This window comes from Xiphias gladius, chromosome 6 (genome assembly GCF_016859285.1).
Source record: "Xiphias gladius isolate SHS-SW01 ecotype Sanya breed wild chromosome 6, ASM1685928v1, whole genome shotgun sequence".
Taxonomy (NCBI): Eukaryota; Metazoa; Chordata; class Actinopteri; order Istiophoriformes; family Xiphiidae; genus Xiphias; species Xiphias gladius.
The window spans coordinates 27501677-27516658 of NC_053405.1; the positions used below are offsets into that span (position 1 = coordinate 27501677).

Below are 14982 nucleotides of genomic sequence, written 5' to 3' on the forward strand. Positions count from 1 at the left end.
CTAGTATTAATAAGAAAGACTTTGCAAAGTTATGTGTTCCAGGATTAATGTTGGCGATCCATCAAAATCATCCCCTAGATGTTCACTTGACAAAGATCACAGTATTGATGTTATGTGACGATATAGCTTCTCCTCTCAAACTAAACCCAGAAAATAAACCGTATTTCAGTGAACAAGTGAATGGATCTAGCTTGTGAATGACTCACTGCTCTGCAGTGAACAGCACACGTAGCTGCAGTAATGCTTGGTTAGCAGGAACAACTGGACTAGATTAAAGTAGGGATAGTGGTTCTGTTCAAACAGACAGAGGTTGGAAATGCTAACTGGATGTCCTGAGGTGAGTAAGTCTGTACTAGTGTTGCACGGTATACTGATACAAGAAAGATATCACAATACCATGCTGTTAAAAACTGTACTGTACCCCATTTCATTAGTACTGATACTTGAAGACTGACAGTGTTTTTAATAGGAGCCGTTTTTCCTTAGGTGCGTAGATGTGCGATAGCAGGGCAGTGTGTGTGTCCAGCACACTCCCTGTGCTCCGCTTCCACTCACCATGAAAGCGACAAAATGAGAAGCACGGCTGCAAATACAAGTGCTCTTGCCGACAGTCTGTCGACAAAGCAGACGCACAACGTCAAACATGGCCTTGTTTTGCGTACACGGCTGACTGTCAGGGCAAGCCAACAGACACCACGGTGCCCGTCTGTAAAACATGTTTTGAAGCTGCATAGACCAAGGAGCCAACATGTCCAACTAGGCAAAAAACATCTCGGCGACTGTTCAAAGAATTCAAAGGGTGACAGGGTGATTACATCATCCCCATGAGTGTTTGAGTGGGACTTAGTCTGTGACAAGCAAACTTTTTTAACCATCGGAATTTGACGAGGCAATTAAGGGCAGTGATAACTTAATTCTTTTGGCTTTATCTTTTTAGCTCACTTATCAAAGTGGCAAACGTCTCACACTGGTAATGATAATGTTACCATATCTTGCAAACTGCTAAAAATCAGGTGTTCACAAGTATGCAGATCAACACCAGAAGCCTCAAAATGCATTGAAGACATAAAAATTAAAAATGTATGATGACAAGGAGACTAACATGTCACTGACGAAAACTAGACCACAATGTCTTTAGTTTTTGTTGACTAAAATTGGACTAACACGAAAACACATTTTCATCAAAAAACTTAAGCTTAAAGCTAAATCAAAACCAGCTGCCACCGGCTTCCCAAAATGTTGAACTATTTCTTTAATTTTATACATAATTACTGCTGCTCGTCTTAAGCTAAACCACGACGGTAAACAGTATTTGAGGGAGCAAATGAGTATATAGCTCTTGCTCTGCAGTGGAGAACACAAGTAGCTGCAATAACGTAAAGTAAGGCCGACAGTCTTTGAGCAGCTCTATTCAGCCAGAGTTTGGAAATGACGACTGGATTTACCGAGTAAGTGTATTGTGTTATTGCAGAGCAGATTAACATAGGCATTTCTGCTAATCTTTCCACAGACAAGAGCACAATGGTACCTTTAAATATTAAAGGGGGCGAAACCTCCACCCTCATAATGCTGAAAACACAAAAATTAAAAGGGCAGAACAAAATGGACAGAAAGTGGCTAAAAAGTCTAAAGTCTTTGTTGACGAAAACTCATGCCAGAACACAGCAAGGAGTGTAGGACACGCACTGGGTATTTTGGTCTGTCACTGCTCTTATGAATGAATTGAGACAAAAGGTTTTTGCTTTAAGACAAAACTTCAAGGCATTTGTACAAACCTGGGTTCCTCCTTCCTTTCAGGTATCCCACAACATTGTAGATTTTCTTGTAGGATAGCTGGTTTCCGACAGTCAGCGTAATCTTCTTTCGTTCTGGGAAAAAGAATGAATCAAACTTTAAGATGAGATAAAGGGAATTCCCAGTGTAAGTAAATTCAAAAATGATCCTATTAGTTAGAGTTACTGAGTGATACTGAATCAGAATTTCTCTCCATCCTGATGATACGGGAGGATACTGAAGACTCATTGTGATTGTAATCACCTGGAAAGAGGACGTGTATGTCAAAGATGCTGTTTGGGAAATCACGTTTTCAGCCAACTATCTGCTGTTTAAACTTAAAAATAGCATACTTGGAGAAAAACAGAGAGAAATCAGTCGTGGTGAACAATTTAAGAGTCATCCACAGTATGTGATTGCTCAGGTTAAAAGCACTCTTGGAATGCAGGGTGATAAAAAAAGAAAAAAAAGGACACTTGCCAATCAACAGGTTAGTTTGTGGCAGTGTTGACGGTTTCATCCACTCCGCCAGCCACATAGTTCCTAAACCTCTCTTTTTTTGTGTGATTGTGTCTCAACCCTTATCTCCCACAAAATATGTTTAGATAGTACTAGTATGCTCAGCCAAGTTTTGGATATAATTGCTGCCTGGATTACATGTAATATTTTTTTTTTTCATATTTTTTGACATTCTTTTACTGCACAGACGTCATATAGGATGGAGGGGATTGACTTTTCTTACATTTTAGGAAAATAAATGAAATTTGTTGGCAGAGAACATTTCACAGATAGGTTCAATATAAACGTTTCCTTGTTATGCTGATGAAATAAAACATAATCCACGTGGTATTACATTTCCTACAAGTAAGTACACATAATACGTGTACACACACACACACACACACATACACAAAATATTTCCTTATTTCAGATTTCCTCTGTCTCATTCTCAAGGAATAATTGAGTAGGTCAAGTGGATGAGAGTATGAGAGCTGAATGTTAGCTCTAATCACACACGCACACACGCGCACACGCACACACATGCAAAAGCTAAGTTTTAAGAGGAAATCACTCTTCATAAGTACTCCGTGTGTGCATTGTCTCCGTTTTCAAATTTATTCAATTCCAAACGAGTATTGCCAGTCAGTGGTGCACAATATAGAGCAAGACTGTACAATACATCACCAAACCTGTGCAACCACTGAGAAAAACTCACAGTACCTTGGAAATGGCTTTTCTGGAGAAGTACTGCATTCACACACACACACACACACACACACACACACACACACACACACACACACACACACACACACACACACACACACACACACACACACACACACACACACACACACACACACACACACTCAGATGACAAACTCCCATAAACCGGCTTTTCTGAACTGAGAGATGGAAATGGTGGTTTAAGTGTGGTGTTGTGAGAAGATCAAGAAGGTCAAATTAAAAGGGTTCCTCCTGTAGGGAGCAAGAATTTGCTCAGCAAATGTCACAGCTACTTAGTGAGCTTCATACAAAAGGAGGTGGGTACTGGGTTATCCAAGTCTAAATGATGCATCCTCTGGGGAGCACGAATGTATTCACTGAACAGCATGATATTCTGTAAGCCTGTTTTCACCCTATTAAAATATCTTCACTGAATCTGCGTGCGAGTCTGCATTTGGGTCCTTTCCCTGAGTCCTTGGCTTCAGCCGTAACAGTGCCAAAGCAAAGGGTCTTAATACTTACACCAGTCAGCTACAACATTAAAACCCGTTACCTGTTTTAATGTTGTGGCTGATTGGTGTATGTCAGTGTGATTTGTATTTCAGCTTTTCATTTTTAATAAATTTGCAAACAATTCTGTTTTCATTTTGTCATCATGGCGCATTGAATTTAGACTGATGAAGATAAAAATTTATTTCAACTATTTCAACATAAGGCTGCAACAAAACAAAATGTGAAAAAAGTGAAGGGGTCTGCACACTTTCTGAATTCACTGTATGTGATTTCTCTGCATCACTCTTTGCCAATTAGAGAACAATGGTTGTGAGGAGTGGCTGTTAATAATAACCATGTTACTTAAGAGTCTTTTATACAGCCTGTTATGGCAGGAATGTTACACCTTTATTCCACCTCGCTGTACTGTATGAAAGGTATGAACATGGAATTTGGGGGCATTGTTGTTTTGCCTCTAAGCCAGCAGCGGAGGTAGTCTCAGTCACCAGATCATCGTCTGTGTCAAAGGGCGAGCCGGTATGGTGTGACAGATGCTGATGCTGTTGTTACACGTCACACCTCTGATTCTGGCATGCTACCTAAAAATCTCACAAGAGGGGCATTATGTCGGCTTCGTTTGGATCGATGTAAACGAGCAAAGCCGGCACAATGCAGCATCCTCTTAGCGACAATATAGTTGGATCTCCGTTTAAAAGAGGCTACAGTTGAAACACTTGAAATTTAAACTTACTGAGGTCTTGCTCCCTCCCTTTACATCCACTTTCACACATTCCCTCAGCATTACAGTTCTCCCTCACAGAGCTTAATGTTTCATTGTCCAAAACATAATGATGTTCATTTAAGACGTAAGCATATTCAGAAGACTGTACATGAAGTGGAAGGAAGCAAATGGTAAACCCTAGCCCCCTGTTTACTTGGTCTACACACCATAGCCAGTAGAATAAAACTGTTAAAATCCATAATACGAGAAATAAGTTTACTGCTATTTTTTTACCACTGATGGTCTAGCATGAAATGTACTCACCTAGTTTAGGGACTGACTCTTCCATTTCTAGCTTGATGCACCACAATAAGATGAAGAAAAAAAAAAATCCACACACGCGGACATACATACAAGTATATACCCACATGAGTATACAGGTGACACATACACATTCCCTTTGACTGCAAAGGTGTATTATGTGCAGGCTGTAGCAGAATAATGCTTCATGAGGACACAATGTGTTTAAGTGATAAACACTGAAAGCAAGTATATGTTCTCATCCCGCTCATAAATTCATCCAGTAAAGAAATGAACAACAATTAAAATGACCTCAAATAGTAACAATGACCTTTATGTGGAGGTCTGAAATTCCGATTGGTTGAATTTCAGACATAAATGTGTTTCAGTACCCTCAAACCCCCACACACACATACTGTACAGGATGCACTTGACAGAGCAGTCTCTGGATATTGTGTCTGCCAGCTCTGCTTCCTAGCCGAACGGCTGTGAGCTCTAGGGGCGGTTGATGGCTGGATATCTGAGGGAAATACAGACTAGGTGCCAGTAAAGATGTGAAGCAGGGGCTCAAACTGTATGTGACAGAAGTCCCCTGCCTATAGCACTGCTCTACAGCATGACAGCCCACTTTTTTCGCACCGCTCCTGTCCTTCATCCCTGCCTGCCTGCCTGCCTGCTCGGCCTCTTGCTCCTGTTTAATACATTATAAAAATTCACTGCTTTCTCTCATAGGCAACCCATAACCCATTTATCACTTTTGACATTGGCACAAATGACTTTGGCTAAAGAGCAGGGATGGAACACGCGGCCCGTTTGTGTATTCAATCTGCACATGTACGCAGCGAGAGAAATTTGTCATAGAGTAATTCCCCTTCGTGATGAATGGGTTTTACAGATGGGGCTGTTTCTACAGGTAAGAGGTGACTCTGAGTTAAGTTTTGAGAGATGATGAAAATATTTAGAAGCAATAAAGTACGACATATGAAAGGTGAAAGCAGATATTTCCATAGCCCCTCTCTGTATGTTTTTATTAAGAGATTGTATAATTTCCCACCTGCTGCTCTTAAAATAACAACAATGAAACCGTGAATATCAATGGTACGATCTGTCCTAATTTCACCAATTTTCCCCTGGCAGATTCCATGATTTACCCTGTAAGCAGCAGGGAGGCAGAGTGGTTAGACAGGCTGCCTCTCATGGACACAGGTTCTCCCCCTGCTCAGTCTTTCAGTCTCTGAAATAAGCCCTTAAAAAAGATACTTAACCTCTGTCGGCTCCAAGGAACATCATCCATGACTGACCCTGAAAAATAAGAACAAGTCCTCATGTACCAAAACTATAGGTCATGTCATTGCCTGTCAAAACAACCTTTGTCTGTTACAAAGATTATATCTATCCATTATATCTAGATATGCTACCTCTTTGGGTGATTTGGAGAATTCCTTTCTTTTTTGAGAGAGATGAAAAGATTGATCAATCTCAAATCAAGAAAATGTGGTTTAAGGGCTGGTAACTGTACATGCTGGAACTATTTCTTGATGAATAGTGAGAGTTTGCACTGGGTGCCCAGATATGGCACCATCATGCCTGTACAAAGGCAAAAACCAATAGGTACCCATAGATACACTTAATACGCAAGCTTTATAGGGCATGAGGTGTTGTTAGGTATATTTTTAGCCATGCTATGGCTTGGTTCAAAGGATGGCAGTTTGTTCTAGTCAGTTTTATATTGGGGGAAAAAAAAATTTCACCCCATTTTTTGGGAGCTTGGGGTCCCTGATAATATATCCATCATAAGTGTTTTATTCCCCTGTAGCAACACTGTGCAACGAGGGTACTAAAACACCAAGGTTTTCATAGTGCATATGATAAGTGGAATAAGGAAAACATGCAATATATAAATTAGAAAAAGTTTTATATTGACAACCATCAACCACAGATCGTTCCAACCAATCCCAATTACAATCTTTAAAGTCAAATTGTCAAACAATTAAATTAACGAACTACTACTTATTACAACTAACAACTAACTCACATTTCATATTAACATATAAATCAACATCCAAATGGCTCTCTCTCTCTCTCTCTGTGCGTGTATGTGTGGAGAGGTTTGCATGTGTTTGTGTGAGTATGTGTGTTTCAGTGGGTGTGAATGTGTGTGTTTGTGGGATATTGTTTGAACCAGTGTTTCTCCTTTTGACAAAGCACACTTTGATTTCCTAGTCTGTGTGGAACCTGAGGAATCAGTTGCTGGTGGATATGAAACAGAGGTGGACATTACATTTCTGGCTTTTGGCTTTTGATGTACTTGTGCACCCTGGTACTTTGCATCTCCCCTTTTTTTCAGCCATAATTGTTAAGGAATTGTCTATCGGGTTATGCAGGTCAAGAATGGGCCTTGAGGTCTCAGGCGAAACAGTAGTAAATATTTCTGAAAGGCACACTGTCTTCTCTCCTTGAGACCTTGGGCAGCTGTCTGAGGTTATTTGGGGAAAGCAGAGCCATTCTGATAAAAGTGAAGCAGTGTTGCTGTAGTAGCCAAAGTCAGAGAGGATGACTGCTTTAGCCCCCCTAGATGCCAGATTGGTGTCTGCTAGAATCCATGGGCATAGCCAAATAACAGTAGCACCAGACCAGGATGCGCTGACATTATACTGAAGGCGACATGAAACGTGATCTGAATTAACACAGGTAAAAAAATGTTTCCAGTTTACAGAATAGTGAACCAATAGACTAACTCCACATACTGTAGAGGCACTGACTTTGACCATTTCTGGGCGTAAAATGTTTGCAGTACGATTTGTAGGGGTTTAAAGACTGAGCACAAGGGACCGAGCTTCAGAATAGGTCTTGCACATAAATTTGTATTGGTAATTTCTCCATTCTCCTTGGCCAGGCTTTGTTCCAGTACTGCGCAATCAGTGAGTCAAGCAGATCCACCCCACCCATATTCTTGTTGAATACTCCTACCACAGCAGGGCTGTGGACTTTGGTGGTCATCTCTCGCTTGTGATTCCATCTGTTAACCTTGGTGACTGGGTGGGCTCCAGTATAATCACTCAGAAGGGTGACTTAGTGGTTATCGTACCACTTCACAACGTGCAAGGTGCGTTCTCCAACCATGGCCATCTTTTGTTCAAAAGAACAAAATCCTGCTCACTTCAGCTCAGCATCGCACATCAAGTTCACACCTGGTCTGTTGCCACAAACAGTACCAGTGCAGTATACTCCCTGCTGAGCCAGTGTGAGCACAACAGGGACACTTGTAAAGCAGTTGTTGAAGAAGAGCTTGTAGTTCTCTTGCTTGGGTATACGCTGGGGCAGGTAGAGGACAACATTACCACTTGACCCCACATCTGCTAGCTCAGGGTGTTGTACAACTCTCCCTGTGTAGATTTCAAAGACACCATCAGAGCGAGCCAAGACAAATATCTTGTAGCCCAATCTCTTTGGTTTGCTGGCAAGTTCGCTTCAGTATATATCTTCCCTTCAATGGGACCACCTGCTCATCAACATCCATCTTCTCACCCATTGGGATTGGCATCAGTTTTGAGGTTATATGAGTGACAAGTGATTGGATCATCATTTTCCTCCTGTCTTTCTTCATTGTTACTGAAGAACAAGGATTTTTAGATGGCTTCCCATGTATTCAGTGTCACAGTGTCAGCTACCTAGGATACTCGGCAAGCTTTGTTCTGAAACACGCGTGTACCTGGTAAACCAAACAATGACACTTAAACCACAGTATAACATATTTTTATTTTTATTTAACCTTTATTTTTACCAGGCAGGACATAAAGAACATTTTTTTTATTCATAATGATGGCCTGGCAAATGCCAGAAAACACTTGGAGGAGGGAAGGAGGGGAGGGGAGGGGACAAAAAAAAGAAAAAGTACCCAGGAACTGCTCCAGTTTTTTTGTAGTGAGGTTAAGGGGCTTGTTTGTGTCACATTATATTGCAAATAAATTGAACTGCCCTACAATAACTTCATGAATGTTTTCAGAGAAAAAAAGCTTGAAGTACTCGAGGAGGGACACGATATCATCAGACCTTTAAAGACCCTGCCATTCTGGGTAAGCACTGAAGTATACATTATTGGCTGTCTGACTGACCCCTGAACTCCTAACTCTCTCTCAAACCTGATTCAGGGATCCACTCTTCCTGACTCTCCTCAAGCTCACAGCCCTTACTGTCAGACTGAATGACTCTAGCTGTTCAATGATGTTCCTTCTACCCATAAAATGTTCCTGTGCATTTCCTGTTAAGTAAAATAAATTTGACTATGCTCATAATTATGCATCCAAGCACATCTCCACAATTTAATATGATGTTGCCCAAACAGAACTAACTGCATGCACTAACTGGTCTAACTGCATGTTGGCCTGAGGAAACAAAACAAACAAACAAACAAAAAAAACAGTTTTATTATATAAATAAAAACAAAATAAGTCCTTAAAACAATCACACATACTTTTAAATGCTCATGCACAAGCATGTATTTTCTATATAACGTTCTTTTAACTTAAACATGTAAAAAAGTGATATATCTTAACAATTGGTGGCACTATGCCCTATATGAGTTTGCTTCCTGAAAGGACTATTCCAACCCAAACAAAAGGCCACACCCACATCAACCCGTCCTTTAAAAATTATAGGACATGAGGTGTTGGCAGGTGTATTTTCAGCTATGCGGCAGTTGGGTCTAGGGATCGCAGTTTGGGCCAGTCGGTCAATCACTTTGTCCAGACTGAAATATTTGATCAACTCTTGGATGGAATGCCATGAAATTCGCCACACAAAATTATTCCCCCCCCAAGGATGAAAATAATTTTTCATCTAATGCAATTATCATGTCATGTCAGTTTGTCAAATACTTTGGTTTATTACCAAACACCTGCCTAACCAATGACTGCCATCAACTCATCACCTTCAGATGCACTTAATGTTAAGTGCTAATCAATATGTGCTAATTAGCATTTAAAAGTTAAACTTAAAAGGGAAACGTTATATATCTGCATGTAAGTTAGCATTGTCATTGCGCGTGTGTTAGCATGCTGACTTCAGCATTTAGCACTGCTGTGCCTAGGTATGCGTAGTTGGTAGGCACATTTTTTCACCTTGGACAAAGCAAGGACAGCGGTTTCTACAAGTCTTTCCTACTAAACTATGTTATCCTAGCTTATCATAATATGCTGGTTTTATATGCTAGTCTGTGTGTGATATCAGTCACACATGAACATGATTGACATCGACCTTGTCTTCTCTCATCTTTTTGCTCTTTAATATCAATACATACATTATATTTTAGTATAATGTATAAATTGAATTTCCTCTACCTCAACAAAAGTACATCTTATCTTATTACTTATATTTCAGAGGTGATGGCATCAACAACTCTGAGACACCACCTATTGCCACAAGAAAATTAATCACATCTTGCAACTACAATTGCACTCAGTACAGCGCATGCCTCTGCCGAGGCCCGTGTCAAACAACATACACCAGACGTCAGAGAAACATTCAAATTCATAGTAAATTTTCTCGATCTGCCGCAAAATTTATATGGGGTTTTTCCATGGGTCATCCCTCCACCAAGTTCGGTGCAAATCAGTTCAGTACTTTTTGTGTAATCCTGCTGACAAATAAACCAACAAACAAACCAACAAACCATCAAGAGAAGGGGGAAAACATAATCTCTTTGGCAGAGGTAATAAAGCAAGCTGATTTTAATCACCCATGGAGCCATACGTTAAAACCGTAAGTGCCATCTAAGGAAAAGAGCTGAGATATAATCAGAGCCTAAATTCAGAAGCATCTCAGTGCTATTCTCTGCAGGGTATTAAATGCAGAATTGAGAAGAAAAAAAATCAGTAAGTTAATGCAGGAAACCTGCACAAAGAAATCAATAGTAGTGTAATTAAAGGGCCTGGGAGTCCTTTCTATAAAGCCATTTCAAGTTGTTCTGCTTCGCTCACCTCTGCCTCCTCGCCTTGCAACGTAATTGCCATGGAAATTTGTTGCATTTGTTGTGAGTGGGAGAGAGAGAGAGTCAAAAAGACAGAGAAAGAAAGAATTGCATGGGTTAAAAAATTAAGAGAGAAGGAAATGCGACAAAGCAGGAATTCAGGCACTGCTGACTAGCTGAAGTCATATTCTTCAGCTATGAAATTTCTACAGCCTTAACTGGTTCAATAGAATGTGTGGGATTGCATGGTTGTGTGTATGTTTGTGGGAGAGAGAGAGAGAGGTTGAATGGCACACTGCTTGCATCTCTGGTTTCTCCACAATTGAGTCTTAGCCCTCACTTTGTGAATAAGAATAATATTAAAGAATAATATCTGCTACCGACATTAAAATGTGTAAAAAAAAGTAAATATAGTGCGGTATGGTCTTCATGGTTTGGGCTGGGCTCCCTACATTGAAAAAAGAACACATTGGATTTAATCAAATAAATAGTGGACACTGGTTGCACACTGATTGTCTGCTGTGGCAGAAACCTACAGAAGTGTCAACACAAACTAATTATCTTCAAACAACACAAATACTTTGTGTTTATACAAAGTTATTGAAATTTGATTCAATAAAGTAAATTCTTTGATCATTTTACTGTAACACAATTTCATAACTTTATTCCAACACTACTCAATCCCTATTATTCCAACAACGATCGCTTAACTCTAGCAATATTTGTTATTATTAATATTATTTGTTTTTTAATATTCCCATGTCAGTTACGTTTTTATATTGTAAAAATTAATAAAATGTTATACTTTTATAAATCATGTTAATATATTTATAAATATAATTTAAAGTAAGTATAAAAACAGAATTTAAATATAAATTTGATAAATTAGAATTAAAATTTCAGCACTCAATTATTTTCTTGTTGTCTAATACTTTTCAACTAAATTTTTGTTAAAAATTCTTAACATTACCAAATTCTTCTCTTTTTTCCCTCCCCACTAAAACCATGAAATAGTTTTGTTTCAAAAACCTCTAATCCAAAACTCTGATTAACAGCAGGTATCCCCACTTTAAATGTGCCAAGTTAAATATATGTCAAATATTTTAAGAAATAATAAGAAAAAGCACTACACTGCAGATATCAGTGTTTCATTCTGGTGACACCAATTTGCTGCTTTACCAAACTGCCTTGTGTCTACGTCTTGCAAGCATATCAACCAATGTCGTCACTTAAAACTTAATCATGCAGCTTTTATGACATATTAGAAAACAATATTGATCTAAAAAACTACAAATGCAATGAATGTGATCTGGCAAGATTCAGTTGTCATCCCGCAGAGAACTGCAGAGTAATTACAACTATAAAACTGCAAATGGTATATTAACAATCAAATATGCAAAGAACTTGACAGTAATCAACACTGTAAGACATCAATAACCCTGGACTAGTGGTAAGAGAACCAACCACACCAATCAGTTCAGGAATATAGAGCTACTGGTTTCTTACACCTGACTTTTCCAGTAACAGTGAGCCAAGAGCAAGAAAAGTGAGCTCTCCTCACTGGTGTATTTTAGTTGTCAAGCTTCGGGCCTTTCTCGAGAGTTCAGCTGTATCTAACTCCATTAATGCCTTTCGAATAAATTCTAAGGTGTAGCAGAACTTGGACGGGTACTTCATATTTAAGGTATAAAAAAGTAATGGAAGTTGCAAAGGCCATATTCTCCAGATCTTGAAGCATCTACCACACCTACGAGGATTACTTTCCCATCAGAATAGTCACTGCTGGGAATCTCTCTGGTGACATAGATCCCCACTGTTTTCTCTATGGCACTTAGGGTGCTGGCCTCAGTCATGTTTCATTAAATTTGTTTCTTCAATTACACTACATGAGTTCCAAATTTACACTCAGATGATTTTTCAAGTCATAAAAAACGTCCTTAAACTTCAACACTAGAAAAAATAACTGGACAGCCTACCTTTAATGTCACAAGCCCAATAAAGTAATCCTCCGACCGTCAAATGTACGCAGCAAGGCACTCGTACTCCCCAATTATTACGGTCTGCTTACCATTAAAAAGAAATTTGCGCGGAAATGAAAAGTGCTGCATTCGTTTAGGTATTAACAGTAATTGTCTCTGCTTGGAAATTTTCACCGAGGAAACATTGTGTTTGAAGTTGAAGTTGACAAAGTGATTAAACAGCGCAAGAGCAAATAACCACGACAGTTCATTAACTTATGTAGCCGACTCTCAAGACATTATACTACATATGGTTACACATGACATTTGGCTTCAGAACACGAATCACTTGTGTGATGGCCAGTCTTTTTTTTTTTTTTTTTTTTTAGCATAGTTCCAAATACGTTAAACTAGAGCAAACTGTGATACTTAACACAATAGTGTGCTTCCAATTTTGTGCCCTGAACTCAACTCCATCCAACACCTTTGGGATGAACTGGAATACCATCTGCAAGCCGGGCCTTAGTCTCAGAACACTGGCTGAGCTCATTAATGCTCTGGTGTTGAATTGGAGCAAATTGCTGTATTTCACACAAATAAACAGTATATTTGTAATGAAATGTTTAAAGTAGAGCTCAGTTCATCTGAAGGATAAATTTTTAGGAGCCAAAAGAAACTTGGGAAACTTATTTTATTGTGAATATGGTCTATCAGAACACCATAATCACCACAAATAAAATGTAGTAGTTGTAGATGAGCCAACTTAACCAATCAAAAGCTTAAGTGGTGGTTTATAATGTGCAGGCAGGGTAATATAACTGTGTCATACTTGCCCCAGTCCCTTCACTAATTACATCACACACCCAATACTCACTGAAGTGAAGCATCTGAATTCAAATCAGATAAGAAGCATGAATGTGCTTCTTAACAGCCGAACCGTGTGTGTATGTTTATGTCCGTGTACATGTACGTGTGTACGATCAGTCAGCCTTGCCAGGCTAAAAAGGGGTTTGCAACACGCCTTAGAGGTAGTGATGGACTAGCTTGGTAATTGTCTGGTCAACAGATAGACCACTCAGATAGAGTCAGAGCTAAAGCCCCGACGCCTGATGGGGACAGAGTGTTTTCAGTGAATTAATCAATTTAAAAGGGCTGAAGAGATGAGAGTGGTGGACATTCTCTCTAAGACACACACATCCACAAACACATGACCACAGACATAAGGAAAACACAAGGTACTTATTCAGATGAGCAAATAGACATAAAAGATTGAAAGAGTGCAGCAATACTGAAGACTGAAATGCAGCTGCTGAAAACAATTGTAACATGTTTTCCCAATTAATTGGACAGCAATAATAATAAATACTATCAAACTGATAGAACTTATATGAGCAAGGGTCTTTAGAAGATACAATTTTCACAACTGGACATCATCTAAATATGCACAGTCCAAAAAAGAACTAATATAGATGCAAAAATGTGTACACACATGTACACACAGTGCTTAGAGTACTGCCAGGGTGACCACGTCATCTCTTGAAGGTCTAGAGTTCTCCTTGGAGGCCCCCTGGGCAATTAACCAATGGTCAGCCAATACAGCCAGCCTTAATTGAATGGGAATTAAAAGAGAAAAATAAGGAGAAAAGGAATTAAAAAGAGAGAAAAAAAATTAAAGGAGGCCAACAGATGGACACAAATGATAGTGGGATCCCAAGAGTGGTCAGAGGTGCAGCCAATCGATTGGTGACAGATTACATCTCTCTCGCACTCTCTCTCTTTATCTTCCCTTTTGTCTCTCCCTCTCTCATGCCCATTCTCTCCCTCTTTTCAAACTCATTTGATGTAATGGAAACAGAAAAGAAGCCTACCTCGCAGAACCATTGGATGTACATTAAGCTCAGCGCACACGGATCTCATACAAACACACACACACACACATACACACACACAAACACACTCAAATTGTGCACTCCAAAACCAATAGTACCCCGGCCAGAACTGGAACAGCATCTCACACACTATTTAGATCATGCAAGACACAAAAAATATCCTTTTTACAGAAACATACAGTACTAGCTAAAAAAACAGCATTTATACCACCAACCCAAAACCACTAAAAAAGACAATAAACCAAGATAGACTGAAGGTATACCAAAGATTACACAAACCACTAAGTGGCCAAAAGAGTAAAGTAAAATATGCTCAAAAAATCTTAAAATCCAACGCTACTGAAATTTTCTGAAAGACTACTAACACCATGGGCTTAACGATCACAACTGAAAACAATACCAAGACAGCAGAAAGCAGTGTTCCAGTCAGTGCCCAGCTGTTTGAATGTATTGGGGAATAAATGGAAATGGACAGACTGTACACACATACGATGGGGAAACATGCTGGCATCAAGAGATGAAGTATCCCTCGCATTCCCCCCAAAAAAACGCCTGGGGTAGTATGGAGAGAGGGAGGGGGATGAGTGGAGGCGTAAGTGAAAGACAGAGGACTCAGAATGAGGGAGAGAAGAAGCAGAAGGTGGCAGTGTCTTA

The 14982-nt window shown here is 39.5% G+C and overlaps 1 protein-coding gene across 1 annotated transcript in view; it reads right to left on the reverse strand.

Moving 5' to 3' along the window:
- Positions 1 to 14982, reverse strand: part of LOC120790382 (inactive N-acetylated-alpha-linked acidic dipeptidase-like protein 2) — a 458890-nt gene that overhangs the window by 164369 nt on the left and 279539 nt on the right. The window contains exon 9 of the mRNA XM_040127816.1: positions 1776 to 1868. Within this exon, the coding sequence (XP_039983750.1) occupies positions 1776 to 1868 (93 nt within the window). The remainder of the gene's footprint in view (positions 1 to 1775; positions 1869 to 14982) is intronic.